Source organism: Coregonus lavaretus (genome assembly GCF_964263955.1).
Source record: "Coregonus lavaretus genome assembly, chromosome: 38".
Lineage (NCBI taxonomy): Eukaryota > Metazoa > Chordata > Actinopteri > Salmoniformes > Salmonidae > Coregonus > Coregonus lavaretus.
Genome location: NC_140025.1, coordinates 26,639,385 through 26,653,865, shown reverse-complemented (window position 1 = coordinate 26,653,865; position 14,481 = coordinate 26,639,385). Strand labels below are relative to the sequence as shown.

The following is a 14,481-nucleotide window of genomic DNA, read 5'->3' as shown; positions in this document are numbered from 1 at the left end:
TGCAATTAATTACAAGTTGATGGCATAGCCAATGCTTTGTTGTAATTATTGTCAGTTTTATTGCCAGCTGTAGAAACCCCCCTGAAACGTTGCCAAACTTTTTTTACAGTTTTTCTTATCATAAGTCGATGTCTGTGTGTTGTCTATCCTCTGGTACAATCCATATGGCTGTGCTGAGAAGTATGTTTATCCTAAATGAACAGGACTTTGGTATTTGAATATGTGTGGGTGAGACATAAACACATAATGATATTAGGCATACCGTATGCGTCCTTTATTATCAAGTGCCTGGAGTATGTAGGCTGGAGGCTAGCTCCCTTGTGCTATCACCACAATGTTCATCGTCTCATCACCGATTTGCATAGTTCATTTGCTTAGAGAATGTGAAAACAATGTAGAAAAAGTACTGTAGTTACACTCCTTGGCCTACCCACCCATGCAAAATAGCTTCCTTTTCCCAGTGCAATTTCACTTTCACTTTTAGAAATCCAAAGACCCCTATCAGGTCTACATTCATCCGACAACTGTAAGAATTATAGAGTCACGAGTAGACCTTTAGCATTACTGAGAACGTTTCTGTTCACTGCAGTGAAAAGTATTCATTGCAGTGTAAACGTATTTCACCACATAGGTCTGCATGTGAGACGGGACTCCTGTACGCAGGGAAGAGTGTGTGGGGCTACTTCTCAGTAGGTATAAACCTCAGTGGGTATAAACCACAGAAAAAGGCAGACCACACGATGTGACAGACTGATGGGAAAGGAAATGAGTTTGTGTTCACAAGCAGAGACACAGTCACATTTCATATAGACAATTTATACAGTTCACTATAGAAGGACAAATACATTATGTTCGTAGGGTGTGCATGTGCTTTCTTCTATCCACCTGTAGAACTAATACTGAAAAGTTGTTACTGTACAAGCCCAATAATATACTGTTGGGCCTATTAGCCATAAACCAGATTATTGAGCTAATGACCTGGGTAACCTAATGCCTAATTGAGCCCACCTGCCGCACACATTAAGCCTTTGTCTCCTCAGAGGATGTGACACTGAAACATTTGTTCTACCTTATTCAAGGCCTAAAACCATAACCGTGAGAAGTAGGAGTGCTGCAGCACCCCCAGAAAAATCAGAAGGAAAAAATATATATGTATTGTTTGCACAAATGTAGTACAGTGGGCCTTTAATAGTCCTGCATTTGCGGACCGATATAACTGTCTGCACCGCGGCCAAAAATCGCAGCACCCCCATCCCCAAACTACAGTGCCTTGCAAAAGTATTCATCCCCCTTGGCGTTTTTTCCTATTTTGTTGCATTAAAACCTGTAAATGGATTGTTATTTTGATTTAATGTAATGGACATACACAAATAGTCCAAATTGGTGAAATGGAATGAAAAAAGTAACTTGTTTCAAAAAAATTCTAACAAATAAATAATGACAAAGTGGTGCATGCATATGTATTCACCCCTTTGCTATGAACGAGGTGAGATCTTGCATGGAGCCCCAGACCGAGGATGATTGACCATCATCTTGAACTTCTTCTATTTTCTAATAATTGCGCCAACAGTTGTTGCCTTCTCACCAAGCTGCTTGCCTATTGTCCTGTAGCCCATCCCAGCATTGTGCAGGTCTACAATTGTATCCCTGATGTCCTTACACAGCTCTCTGGTCTTGGCCATTGTGGAGAGGTTGGAGTCTGTTTGATTGAGTGTGTGGACAGGTGTCTTTTATACAGGTAACGAGTTCAAACAGGTGCAGTTAATACAGGTAATGAGTGGAGAACAGGAGGGCTTCTTAAAGAAAAACTAACAGGTCTGTGAGAGCCGGAATTCTTACTGGTTGGTAGGTGATCAAATACTTATGTCATGCAATAAAATGCAAATTAATTACTTAAAAATCATACAATGTGATTTTCTGGATTTTTGTTTTAGATTCCGTCTCTCACAGTTGAAGTGTACCTATGATAAAAATTACAGACCTCTACATGCTTTGTAAGTAGGAAAACCTGCAAAATCGGCAGTTTATCAAATACTTGTTCTCCCCACTGTGTGTGTATATATATATATATATATATATATATATATATATATATATATATATATATATATATATATATATATATTTTTTTTTTTGGGGGGGTGGGGTAGAAGGATTACTTTTATCCTATCCCAGGTATTCCTTAAAGAGGTGGGGTTTCAAGTGTCTCCGGAAGGTGGTGAGTGACTCCGCTGTCCTGGGGTCGTGAGGGAGCTTGTTCCACCATTGGGGTGGCAGAGCAGCGAACAGTTTTGACTGGGCTGAGCGGGAACTGTGCTTCCGCAGAGGTAGGGGGGCCAGCAGGCCAGAGGTGGATGAACGCAATGCCCTCGTTTGGGTCTAGGGACTGATCAGAGCCTGAAGGTATGGAGGTGCCGTTCCCCTCACAGCTCCGTAGGCAAGCACCATGGTCTTGTAGCAGATGCGAGCTTCAACTGGAAGCCAGTGGAGTGTGCGGAGGAGCGGGGTGACGTGAGAGAACTTGGGAAGGTTGAACACCAGACGGGCTGCAGCGTTCTGGATGAGTTGTAGGGGTTTAATGGCACAGGCAGGGAGCCCAGCCAACAGCGAGTTGCAGTAATCCAGACGGGAGATGACAAGTGCCTGGATTAGGACCTGTGCCGCTTTCTGTGTAAGGTAGGGTCGTACTCTGCGAATGTTGTAGAGCATGAACCTACAGGATCGGTTCACCGCTTTGATGTTAGCGGAGAATGACAGGGTGTTGTCCAGGGTCACGCCAAGGCTCTTTGCACTCTGGGAGGAGGACACAACGGAGTTGTCAACAGTGATGGTGAGATCATGGAGCGGGCAGTCCGTCCCCGGGAAGAAGAGCAGCTCCGTCTTGCCGAGGTTCAGCTTGAGGTGGTGATCCGTCATCCACACTGATATGTCTGCCAGACATGCAGAGATGTGATTTGCCACCTGGTTGTCAGAAGGGGGAAAGGAGAAGATTAATTGTGTGTCGTCTGCGTAGCAATGATAGGACAGACCATGTGAGGATATAACAGAGCCAAGTGACTTGGTGTATAGAGAGAATAGGAGAGGGCCTAGAACTGAGCCCTGGGGGACTCCAGTGGTGAGAGCACGTGGTGCGGAGACAGATTCTCGCCACGCCACCTGGTAGGAGCGACCTGTGAGGTAGGACGCAACCCAAGAGTGAGCCGCCCCGGAGATGCCCAACTCGGAGAGGGTGGAGAGGAGGATCTGATGGTTCACAGTATCAAAGGCAGCAGATTGGTCTAGAAGGATGAGAGCAGAGGAGAGAGAGTTAGCTTTAGCAGTGCGGAGAGCCTCCGTGACACAGAGAAGAGCAGTCTCAGTTGAATGACCAGTCTTGAAACCTGACTTGTTTGGATCAAGAAGGTCATTCTGAGAGAGATAGCAAGAGAGTTGGCTAAAGACGGCACGCTCAAGAGTTTTGGAGAGAAAAGAAAGAAGGGATACTGGTCTGTAGTTGTTGACATCGGAGGGATCGAGTGTAGGTTTTTTGAGAAGGGGTGCAACTCTCGCTCTCTTGAAGACAGAAGGGACATAGCCAGTGGTCAAGGATGAGTTGATGAGCGAGGTGAGGTAAGGGAGAAGGTCTCCGGAAATGGTCTGGAGAAGAGAGGGGATAGGGTCACAAGTCGCAAGATTTCATCTGGAGAGAGAGGGGAGAAAGAAGTCAAAGCATAGGGTAGGGCAGTGTGAGCAGGACCAGTGGTGTCATTTGACTTAATAAATGAGGATCGGATGTCGTCAACCTTCTTTTCAAAATGGTTGACGAAATCATCCACAGAGAGGGAGGAGGGAGGGGGAGGAAGAGGAGGATTCAGCAGGGAGGAGAAGGTGGCAAAGAGCTTCCTAGGGTTAGAAGCAGAGGCTTGAAATTTAGAGTGGTAGAAAGTGGCTTTAGCAGCAGAAACAGAGGAAGAAAATGTAGAGAGGAGGGAGTGAAAAGATGCCAGGTCCGCAGGGAGTCTAGTTTTCCTCCATTTCCGCTCGGCTGCCCGGAGCCCTGTTCTGTGAGCTCGCAATGAGTCTTCAAGCCACGGAGCAGGAGTGGAGGACCGAGCCGGCCGGGAGGATAGGGGACATAGAGAGTCAAAAGATGCAGAAAGGGAGGAGGGTTGAGGAGGCAGAATCAGGCGATTGGAGGGAGAAGGATTGAGCAGAGGGAAGAGATGATAGGATGGAAGAGGAGAGAGTAGCGGGAGAGAGTGCGAAGGTCGCGACGGCACATCACCATCTGAGTAGGGGCAGAGTGAGTAGTGTTGGAGGAGAGCGAGAGAGAAAAGGATACAAAGTAGTGGTTGGAGACTTGGAGGGGAGTTGCAGTGAGATTAGTAGAAGAACACCATCTAGTAAAGATGAGGTCAAGCGTATTGCCTGCCTTGTGAGTAGGGGGAGACGGTAAGAGGGTGAGGTCAAAAGAGGAGAGGAGTGGAAAGAAGGAGGCAGAGAGAAATGAGTCAAAGGTAGACGTAGGGAGGTTAAAGTCACCCAGAACTGTGAGGGGTGAGCCATCCTCAGGAAAGGAACTTATCAAGGCGTCAAGCTCATTGATGAACTCTACAAGGGAACCTGGAGGGCGATAAATGATAAGGATGTTAAGCTTGAATGGGCTAGTGACTGTGACAGCATGTAATTGAAATGAGGAGATCGACAGATGGGTCAGGGGGGAAAGAGAGAACGTCCACTTGGGAGGGATGAGGATTCCTGTGCCACCGCCCCGCTGACCAGATGCTCTCGGAGTATGCGAGAACACATGGTCAGACGAGGAGAGAGCAGAAGGAGTAGCAGTGTTTTCTGTGGTAATCCATGTTTCAATCAGCGCCAAGAAGTCGAGGGACTGGTGGGTAGCATAGGCTGAGATGAACTCTGCCTTGTTGGCCGCAGAACGGCAGTTCCAGAGGCTGCTGGAGACCTGGAACTCCACGTGGGTCATGCGTGCAGGGACCACCATGTTAGAGTGGCAGCAGCCACGCGGTGTGAGGCGTTTGTATGGTCTGTGCGGAGAGGAGAGAACAGGGATAGACAGACACATAGTTGACAGGCTACAGAAAAGGCTACACTAATGTAAAGGAGATCGGAATGAAATTAACTACACATCTGGGGAAGCGAGGCCTCCCTCACTAACCTTTCACTGAAACAATCAAATACAACTCTTCCAACTTCCACTTTAGAAATTATAATTGTTGTGATCTACAGTGGTTCAATGTTTCCAGGAATAGACTAACTTAGTTTATTCAGCTAGCTAACTAACCAGGGCACTGTATCATATGACGCCATAGCTAACTAGCATGCTAGCATCCAATAACACACGGTTTAGCACCAATACTTGGTTACAACTGTCACGATCGTTAGAGTGAGTGGACCAAGGCGCAGCGTGATGAACGAACATACTTTATTTAATGACTGAAGACACGAACAAATCAATAAACGATACCGTGACATCCAAAGGTTAAACACAACCAACACGGAATAACCCAAAAGGAACAAGATCCCACAACTATTGTGGTAAAACAGCCTGTATAAATGTGGTTCCCAATCAGAGACAACCAGCCACAGCTGACACTCGTTGCCTCTGATTGAGAACCACACTGGCAACATAGAAATGAAACAACTAGAACTCAAACACAGAACACAAACACATAGAATATACACACCCTGGCTCAACCTATAGAGTCCCCAGAGCCAGGGTGTGACAACAACAAACTACCAATGGATAATACGTGTCCGTGTCTAGTTCCTTTCATAACGCAGAAGTAATTAAACGTTGGCTAGCTAGCACAAAGTCAGTCATGCTAGCTACACAAGTGGACTACACATCTCGAATGTTCAGAAAGTGAAGCTTACATTGCAAAATTCTCATTAACTAAAATGAAACAGTACTGCTAGCTGGTAATGTTGGCTAGCTAGCAGTGGCTGCGGTGTTGACTGTTTGAAAATGTAGCTGGCTAGCTAACCTCGATAGTTTCTCTATACTACACCTTTGTCTTTGATACCAAGACAACTATGTAGCTAGCTAACTTTACACTAATCAAATCGTTCCGTTGAAATGTATTTAGATGCTACAGTACTGCTAGCTGGTAGAGTTGGCCAGGTAGCAGTGGCTGCGGTGTTGACTTTGTATGGAAACGGCGTCGCTGCGAACGAATGTAGCTGGCTAACATTACACTAATCAAATCAAATAGTTCCGTTGTAATGTATTTGGTTGCTACAGTACTGCTAGCTGGTAAGGTTGGCTAGCTAGCAGTGGCTGCGGTGTTGACTGCTAGCTGGTAAAGTTGGCTATAACTACCAACAATAACTACCTAGATAAACTATCTACAATACCTACAATACCTACAATAATTACAGGTACTCTTAAGCGTGAAATAACATTGGAAACAACTATCCACAGTTGCTAACAGTTACCAGTAGCTAGCTAGCTTCATTGGTCCAGGTAGTGGGTTAGCTAGCCTCGTGCTTCACCGGGCTCAGCCGAATACACTACAATACTTACCTACAATAACTAACTACAATAACTACCTGGATAAACTACCTACAATACCTAACTACAAAACCTACCTACAATCTAAATGCATGGTTTAAGCTTTACTCAACACATATAAAGAAGCCGCCAAGCTTACCTCCCGCTTAGAGGAACAAAACCTCACCCCATCGCCTCTCATTACCCGAGATCTGGTGCAACAAATTACCTTCAGAAGTCACATAATTAGTCAAATAAAGTCCACCTGTGTGCAATCTAAGTGTCACATGATCTGTCACATGATCTCAGTATATATATATCTGTTCTGAAAGGCCCCAGAGTCTGCAACGCCACTAAGCAATGGAAAGGGACTGGGAAACTGGTCAGAATTGAAGGAATGATGGATGGCACTAAATACAGGGAAATTCTTGAGGGAAACCTGTTTCATTCTTCTAGAGATTTGAGAATGGGACCTAGGTTCACCATCCAGCGGGACAATGACCCTAAGCATACTGCTAAAGCAACACTCGAGTGGTTTAAAGGGAAACATTTAAATGTCTTGGAATGGCCTAGTCAAAGCCCAGACCTCAATCCAATTGAGAATCTGTGGTATGACTTAAAGATTGCTGTACACCAGCGGAACCCATCAAACTTGAAGGAGCTGGAGCAGTTTTGCCTTGAAGAATGGGCAAAAATCCCAGTGGCTAGATGTGCCAAGCTTATAGAGACATACCCCAAGAGACTTGCAGCTGTAATTGCTGCAAAAGGTGGCTCTACAAAGTATTGACTTTGGGGGGGGTGAATAGTTATGCACGCTCAAGTTGTCTTATTTCATGTTTGTTTCACAATAGAAAATATTGTGCATCTTCAAAGTGGTAGGCATGTCGGACAAATCAAATGATACAACCCCCCCCCCCCAAAATCCATTTTAATTCCAGGTTGTAAGGCAACAAAATAGGAAAAATACCAAGGGGGGTGAATACTTTCGCAAGCCACCGTACTTCCTGCGGCAATGCCTAAAATCTTCAAACCTTTTGCAGTAGTACTTTTTTAATTTGGAAAATAACAAATATGTATTATTGACAGTGGTTTAAAGTACTTAAGTAAAAATACTTTAAAGTACTACTTAAGTCGTTTTTGAGGGTATCTGTAATTACTTTACTATTTAAAGTATTGACAACTTTTACTTCACTACATTCCTAAAGAAAATAATATACTTTTTACTCCATACATTTGCCCTGACACCCAACAGTGCTCATTACATTTTGAATGCTTAGCAGGACAAAACAATTGTCCAATTCATACACTTCTCAAGAGAACATGCCTGGTCATCCCAACTAACTCTGATCTGGCGAACTCACTAATGCTTAGTTTGTAAAATATGTCTGAGTGTTGGAGTGTGCCCCTGGCTATCCGTAAAGTTAAAAAACAAGAAAATCGTGCCATCTGGTTTGGTTAATATAAGGAATTTGAAATGATTTATACTTTTACTTTTGATACTTACAGTGGGGAAAAAAAGTATTTAGTCAGCCACCAATTGTGCAAGTTCTCCCACTTAAAAAGATGAGAGAGGCCTGTAATTTTCATCATAGGTACACGTCAACTATGACAGACAAAATGAGAAAAAAAAATCCAGAAAATCTCATTGTAGGATTTTTAATGAATTTATTTGCAAATTATGGTGGAAAATAAGTATTTGGTCACCTACAAACAAGCAAGATTTCTGGCTCTCACAGACCTGTAACTTCTTCTTTAAGAGGCTCCTCTGTCCTCCACTCGTTACCTGTATTAATGGCACCTGTTTGAACTTGTTATCAGTATAAAAGACACCTGTTCACAACCTCAAACAGTCACACTCCAAACTCCACTATGGCCAAGACCAAAGAGCTGTCAAAGGACACCAGAAACAAAATTGTAGACCTGCACCAGGCTGGGAAGACTGCATCTGCAATAGGTAAGCAGCTTGGTTTGAAGAAATCAACTGTGGGAGCAATTATTAGGAAATGGAAGACATACAAGACCACTGATAATCTCCCTCGATCTGGGGCTCCACGCAAGATCTCACCCTGTGGGGTCAAAATGATCACAAGAACGGTGAGCAAAAATCCCAGAACCACACGGGGGGACCTAGTGAATGACCTGCAGAGAGCTGGGACCAAAGTAACAAAGCCTACCATCAGTAACACACTACGCTGCCAGGGACTCAAATCCTGCAGTACCAGACGTGTCCCCCTGCTTAAGCCAGTATATGTCCAGGCCCGTCTGAAGTTTGCTAGAGTGCATTTGGATGATCCAGAAGAGGATTGGGAGAATGTCAGATGAAACCAAAATATAATTTTTTGGTAAAAACTCAACTCGTCGTGTTTGGAGGACAAAGAATGCTGAGTTGCATCCAAAGAACACCATACCTACTGTGAAGCATGGGGGTGGAAACATCATGCTTTGGGGCTGTTTTTCTGCAAAGGGACCAGGACGACTGATCCGTGTAAAGGAAAGAATGAATGGGGCCATGTATCATGAGATTTTGAGTGAAAACCTCCTTCCATCAGCAAGGGCATTGAAGATGAAACGTGGCTGGGTCTTTCAGCATGACAATGATCCCAAACACACCGCCCGGGAAACGAAGGAGTGGCTTCGTAAGAAGCATTTCAAGGTCCTGGAGTGGCCTAGCCAGTCTCCAGATCTCAACCCCATAGAAAATCTTTGGTGGGAGTTGAAAGTCCGTATTGCCCAGCGACAGCCCCAAAACATCACTGCTCTAGAGGAGATCTGCATGGAGGAATGGGCCAAAATACCAGCAACAGTGTGTGAAAACCTTGTGAAGATTTGTGAAGAAAACGTTTGACCTGTGTCATTGCCAACAAAGGGTATATAACAAAGTATTGAGAAACTTTTGTTATTGACCAAATACTTATTTTCCACCATAATTTGCAAATAAATTCATAAAAAATCCTACAATGTGATTTTCTGGATTTTTTTTCCTCATTTTCTCTGTCATAGTTGACGTGTACCTATGATGAAAATTACAGGCCTCTCTCATATTTTTAAGTGGGAGAACTTGCACAATTGGTGGCTGACTAAATACTTTTTTTCCCCACTGTAAGTATATTTTAGCAATTTCATTTATTTTTGATACTTAAGTCGATTTTAAACCAAACACTTTTAGACTTTTACTCAAGTATTTTACTGGGTGACTTTCACTTTTATTTGAGTCATTTTTTATTAAGGTATCTTTACCGGACTGTTGTATGACAATTGGGCACTTTTTCCACCACTGATTATTGATATACATTACTTCTGTCTAGATAATTACATTTGAGTAATTTAGCAGACACTTTTCTACAGGCTACAGCTGCTTATAATCAGAATATTTTTGCAGCGTCCATATGTACAGAATTCCTGTCTCTTTCCTCCTGCTAGTAGGACAGCCATCATGCCCCTGATCTCTTTTTCTGTGTTGTCAACAAAAAACCTTGTTTCAACAAATAACACAAAGGCTAACGCCTACATTAGTCCTCTATCATGCTGCAATGTTCCTCTGACCCTGAAATTCATAGGATACAATCTAGGCTATTTAAGGCGGTAGTAGGAAATTATGTTGGGTGGTAATGAAATATCTCTGTAAAGTCATGTGCTTTTTCAGTGATTTCTTTGTCTTTTATTTTGGGGGTAAAACAACAGTTAATTGGGGAAGAACTTCCCTCACTTAGAGACTGCATTTCCTTGTGAACTTAATTTCTGATAAAATCTTAACCTACTAGTCCTAACAATTATTTCCTGACCCCAACCATCACATTAGGCCTGTAAATAACTAAGAAGGACTGTGATACTCAAGTCAGTAGTGTCATTGTAGGCGACTACATTGCAGACGTCCAGCAAAAATTAACTAATGATTGAATGTCATTGTCATCTTCAGTGCAGTCTGGCATTAGATCACAATATCATATGGACGCGGTTACTGACATGTTAAACACTTATCCAGATATTGTGAGATTTAGTGTGCGACTGTTTTACAGTCCCCCTGGAATAATGCTATTGTGTTGATATTGAGTCTCTCTCTGTCCACAGTGCTCTGTGCTTCCCAGCAAACAGCCCAGTCTGAGACTCAGCACGTAAAAGGCATCGTGGGACAGTCTTTCTCTTTTCCAGAGAGGGTGATCAAGTCTGGCAATTTACTTTATGGAGACCTTGGCACTATTGCAAATGTGTACCCTGGTAAAGAAGGCAAAATCACCCTTGAGAAGAGATTTGAAAACCGCCTCCACTTGAACAATGTTACAAGATACTTCACCCTGTCAGACCTTCAGACAGACGATGCTGGGGTTTATACTGTGGAGAATACAGATGGAGGGAAAAAAAAAAAGTTTGAGCTCACTGTATACAGTAAGTGTGTGTGTGTGTGTGTGTGTGTGTGTGTGTGTGTGTGTGTGTGTGTGTGTGTGTGTGTGTGTGTGCTATATATTACAAAAACATTAAATATAGGGTCCAATTCAAATGTATTCATCGTTTTTATTCCAGATGTTGTTTCCAAACCTCAGGTGACGGAGTGTGACAGCAGTTCCTGTAGTGTGGTGTGTTCTGTCGACAACGAAAAAGAGGTGACATTGACCTTGTACAGGGGAGTGGAAAAACTAAACCAGACCAGCAGTCCTAATCTCAACACCGATCTATCTCTCCGTTTGGAGGTAGAGGGAAAGAACTACAACTCCACCTACAGCTGTGTGGCTGCTAACCCTATCAGCAATGAGACAGTTCATGTCCCAAAATGTTGCAGCGAAGATGGTCATCCTAATGATGCAGGTTAGAGCAATTTTGAATTAAAGCCATCCAGAAAATAGCATTTACAAAGTGAAAGTGAAGTGTAGTTGAGCTCATTCAAAACATATTTTACGCTAATAATTTCCTTGTGTTTTATTTATTTCAGACATTGATAAGAGGACTCGGGGTATGCTTATTATTGCTTTAATCTGTGTTTTGGTTATCTCGGGGCTGGTTGGACTTGCAATCTATCTAAAGAAGAGTAGAAATGGACACTCACAAGGCAGGTATTTATCTTTTAGAGGTGTGAGGTCACTCCCCAAAGTGACTACCCTATTTTATTTTTATTTTATTTTTTTACTATCAAGGGTATTGTTTTGGAAAAGGTAGTAAATGGTTTCTTGAACACAGGATGCAGGTCAAATGAAGTGCCATATCTTCCACAATTCCTCTGCTTGGTCAGACAGTGTCATTATCTCAGACAACTTCTCTAAATGTTGAAAAAGCAGAAGGCACACACACACAGTCTCTGACAATGATTACTGGCTTATCTGACACCAAAAAGACTGCAAGCACAGAGACCGGTACCCATAGTAACAAATGAGTCCCGAGTGTTTACAGAACCTGTCCTGGGGCTGAGCATCTGTATGTCTCTGTCAGTTAGTCACACCTTAGGCCTCTATTTACTTTCCTTTATTTGTCTTCATAGATTCATCTGAAAGAGTGAAAGATGATATTCAGTATGCAACGATAACTCCTCAAAAACAAACAGATAATCAGGTTAGTAAAAAAGCTACAGGCTGATAGACAATACAGAAGCTTTTGCAGCCCACATGACAACAACTGTAGGCTTTAGCTCTGTGCCAGTGGGTTAATGTGGTTTGGAGTTGCACAGACAACCTGAGTTTAATAACCTGCCTGATGTCATTGCAACCAGTTTTGCCCATATGATATGGTTGGGTTGCACAATGAGAAGCCACACAGCACATATGGTATATAGTAATACCTTTGATTGGAAGTGATGCAGACAATTACATTGATGGAAGTTACAATCTATCTGCAATATTAAAGCTGATCTACCCCCTACAAAACAAGAAAAAAAAAGTGTTTTACAGTAGACTTTTAAAGCTTGGCTTCGTGGTTCCTCCCACTAGCTTTAGGAAAGATCCTAGATGTGTTGTGTTGACAGTTGAGTTACCTACTGCAGAACAATGAGTATGGAGAAGAGCGCATCAGGCGCAAAGTTTCTAATAAAGAAGCATACAATCCTTTTTTCTTTTTGTTGCTTTCCCACCCCTTTTCTCTCCCCTCTCTCTGCCCCCTTTTCCCTGTCCCTCTTTCCCTGTCCCTCTTTCCCTGTCCCTCTCCGCCCTTCCCACCCCTACCTCCCTCCCTCTCCCTGCCTAGGAGGAGCGAACAAGTATACCAGAACTGGAGTCGCAAAGAGACAACCCTGAACTGACATCAGTTTATGATACACTTCTGTTACATCGCATGGCTGCCAGCAGAGATGTTGACACAGCATGAAGGAACAAAACGGGAAGTCAATAAGCGGCCGACATGATAACTCACATCCTGGAGAGGACGGTATATCATAAAGAGGACGTTGAAACAAAATGAAAGTAAAAAATATGTTCACCCTGAAAACCTTTTAGAGGCACAGTTGTTATGGGAGAAAAATTGTTGTACTGACATTATAATGTCAGGCTTTCTTTGTAGGTCATTCTCACAGACCTTCTGTCAAATAGCTGTCTCGATGACATCCACTGATACGGATCAATTCAATAGCTATGCATTGAGTTAGTAGCAGGATCAGGATAATCCTTTTTTCCTTTCACCGTGTATGTTGTATTGAAACACGTCTGAGGGTAGATCTTGATTTGCCGTTTGATCTTGAGTGACATTTTCCTATTCTTAGCGCTTTTTGCAAAATGTAGGGCTAAATTGTAGCTCTTATATTAGCTTGTTTCGTTTAATATGATGGACCATTTATTGGTTGTCCCTATCTATGTAGCACATCCTCCCTTAAGAATACAATCACTCCCTCCTGCAGACTCATGCAGACACTGTACACTCTCCTTGTATCAGAGCATGTGCCTGCACAGATTACTGTGACCCGAAAATAACAAATCTGTCGATACCATAGTAAGTCGTTGCACTGTAGGCTATTTCATTTTTATACTACTCTATTTCAGAGTAGTTACTGAGACTGAATATGAAGATATAATTCACCTTTCACTATTTTAAAATAACCTCATGACTTATTCAAACTGAGCTTCAATATATTAAGTCAAAGACTTAACCATACATTTCATTTAAAGGTATACAATGTGTATATTTCCTGATGTTTAATAGTCATCAATACCCATGGATGCTTGAAATATATAACTTTTTGACATACCCTATTGCAACCCAAAATATTATGTTAGACAACATTTTAAATCTTTGTAAACAAAGTATGTATTGCTTCAGAATACCGGTGTAAACTGTCATTCCTTGAAGCCATAGCTGCATCTATGAGTTTGAGAGTGGAAACATTTCTCCAAATACATTTCTCCAGAACCACAAATCCAAATTGTGGTTTTAATGTAGCCTACTTCTAGGGTCAAATCGGAGGGACCACTGTAATTGTTTAGTGGATTTCAAGTGTGTATATTTATTGAGTTTAAGTGTATTTGTGACCTTTTGTCCTGTCATTTTGCATGCCAGGCAGCTGTACATTTCAAATTGGAAAACAATAATGACTGTAAACAGTGAATTCTTAACTTTTTATTTCAAAACCCAATACAATTTTATTCCAATCTCGTTGCCCCATTTAGTGGTTGAATGTTTTTATATTTCAGCATACTGTATACACAATGTTTTACTCTGAGCCAGTGTACTGTATGTTGTAAGTGTAACTTAAGTTATGTGCCACCAAAATGTTTCAAATCTTTCTCTGCTTTTCGTTTGGACTGTGGTCATTATTATGCCAATTGAATATTGATAAAGGAGGTTGTGGATTATGCCATATTAATGTTGTTTTTAATGTTTACATAACATTTGGTCTCAAAACATGAGTGCCTCTTTCATCATTCTATGTATTTATGTTATGTATTTTTCAACAAAGGTCAGATTGTGCAATGCTGTGACTTGTGAAACTCCAAAGTGAAAACCAAATTATGTAGAGCATGTAAATGTATTTATTTATGAATATCATCAAGGCGCTCATGAAACAGACAAGACAACAA

The 14,481-nt window shown here is 42.3% G+C and overlaps 1 protein-coding gene across 4 annotated transcripts in view; it reads left to right on the top strand.

The window, feature by feature from the left end:
• The window catches only part of LOC311112392 (SLAM family member 5-like), a 28,909-nt gene extending 14,646 nt beyond the window's left edge, over positions 1-14,263 (top strand). The window contains exons 2-6 of one of the 4 annotated variants that reach the window (XR_014610868.1): positions 10,562-10,876; positions 11,012-11,293; positions 11,418-11,538; positions 11,961-12,031; positions 12,659-14,263. Coding sequence is in view for 3 of the 4 variants with exons in the window: in XM_084155500.1 (XP_084011626.1) it covers positions 10,562-10,876; positions 11,012-11,293; positions 11,418-11,534; positions 11,961-12,031; positions 12,659-12,778 (905 nt within the window). In the remaining variant the exon portion in view is untranslated. The remainder of the gene's footprint in view (positions 1-10,561; positions 10,877-11,011; positions 11,294-11,417; positions 11,539-11,960; positions 12,032-12,658) is intronic. The other 3 variants (XM_084155500.1, XM_084155502.1, XM_084155501.1) reach the window with 3 other exon arrangements.
• The last annotated feature ends 218 nt before the right edge of the window (positions 14,264-14,481 follow it).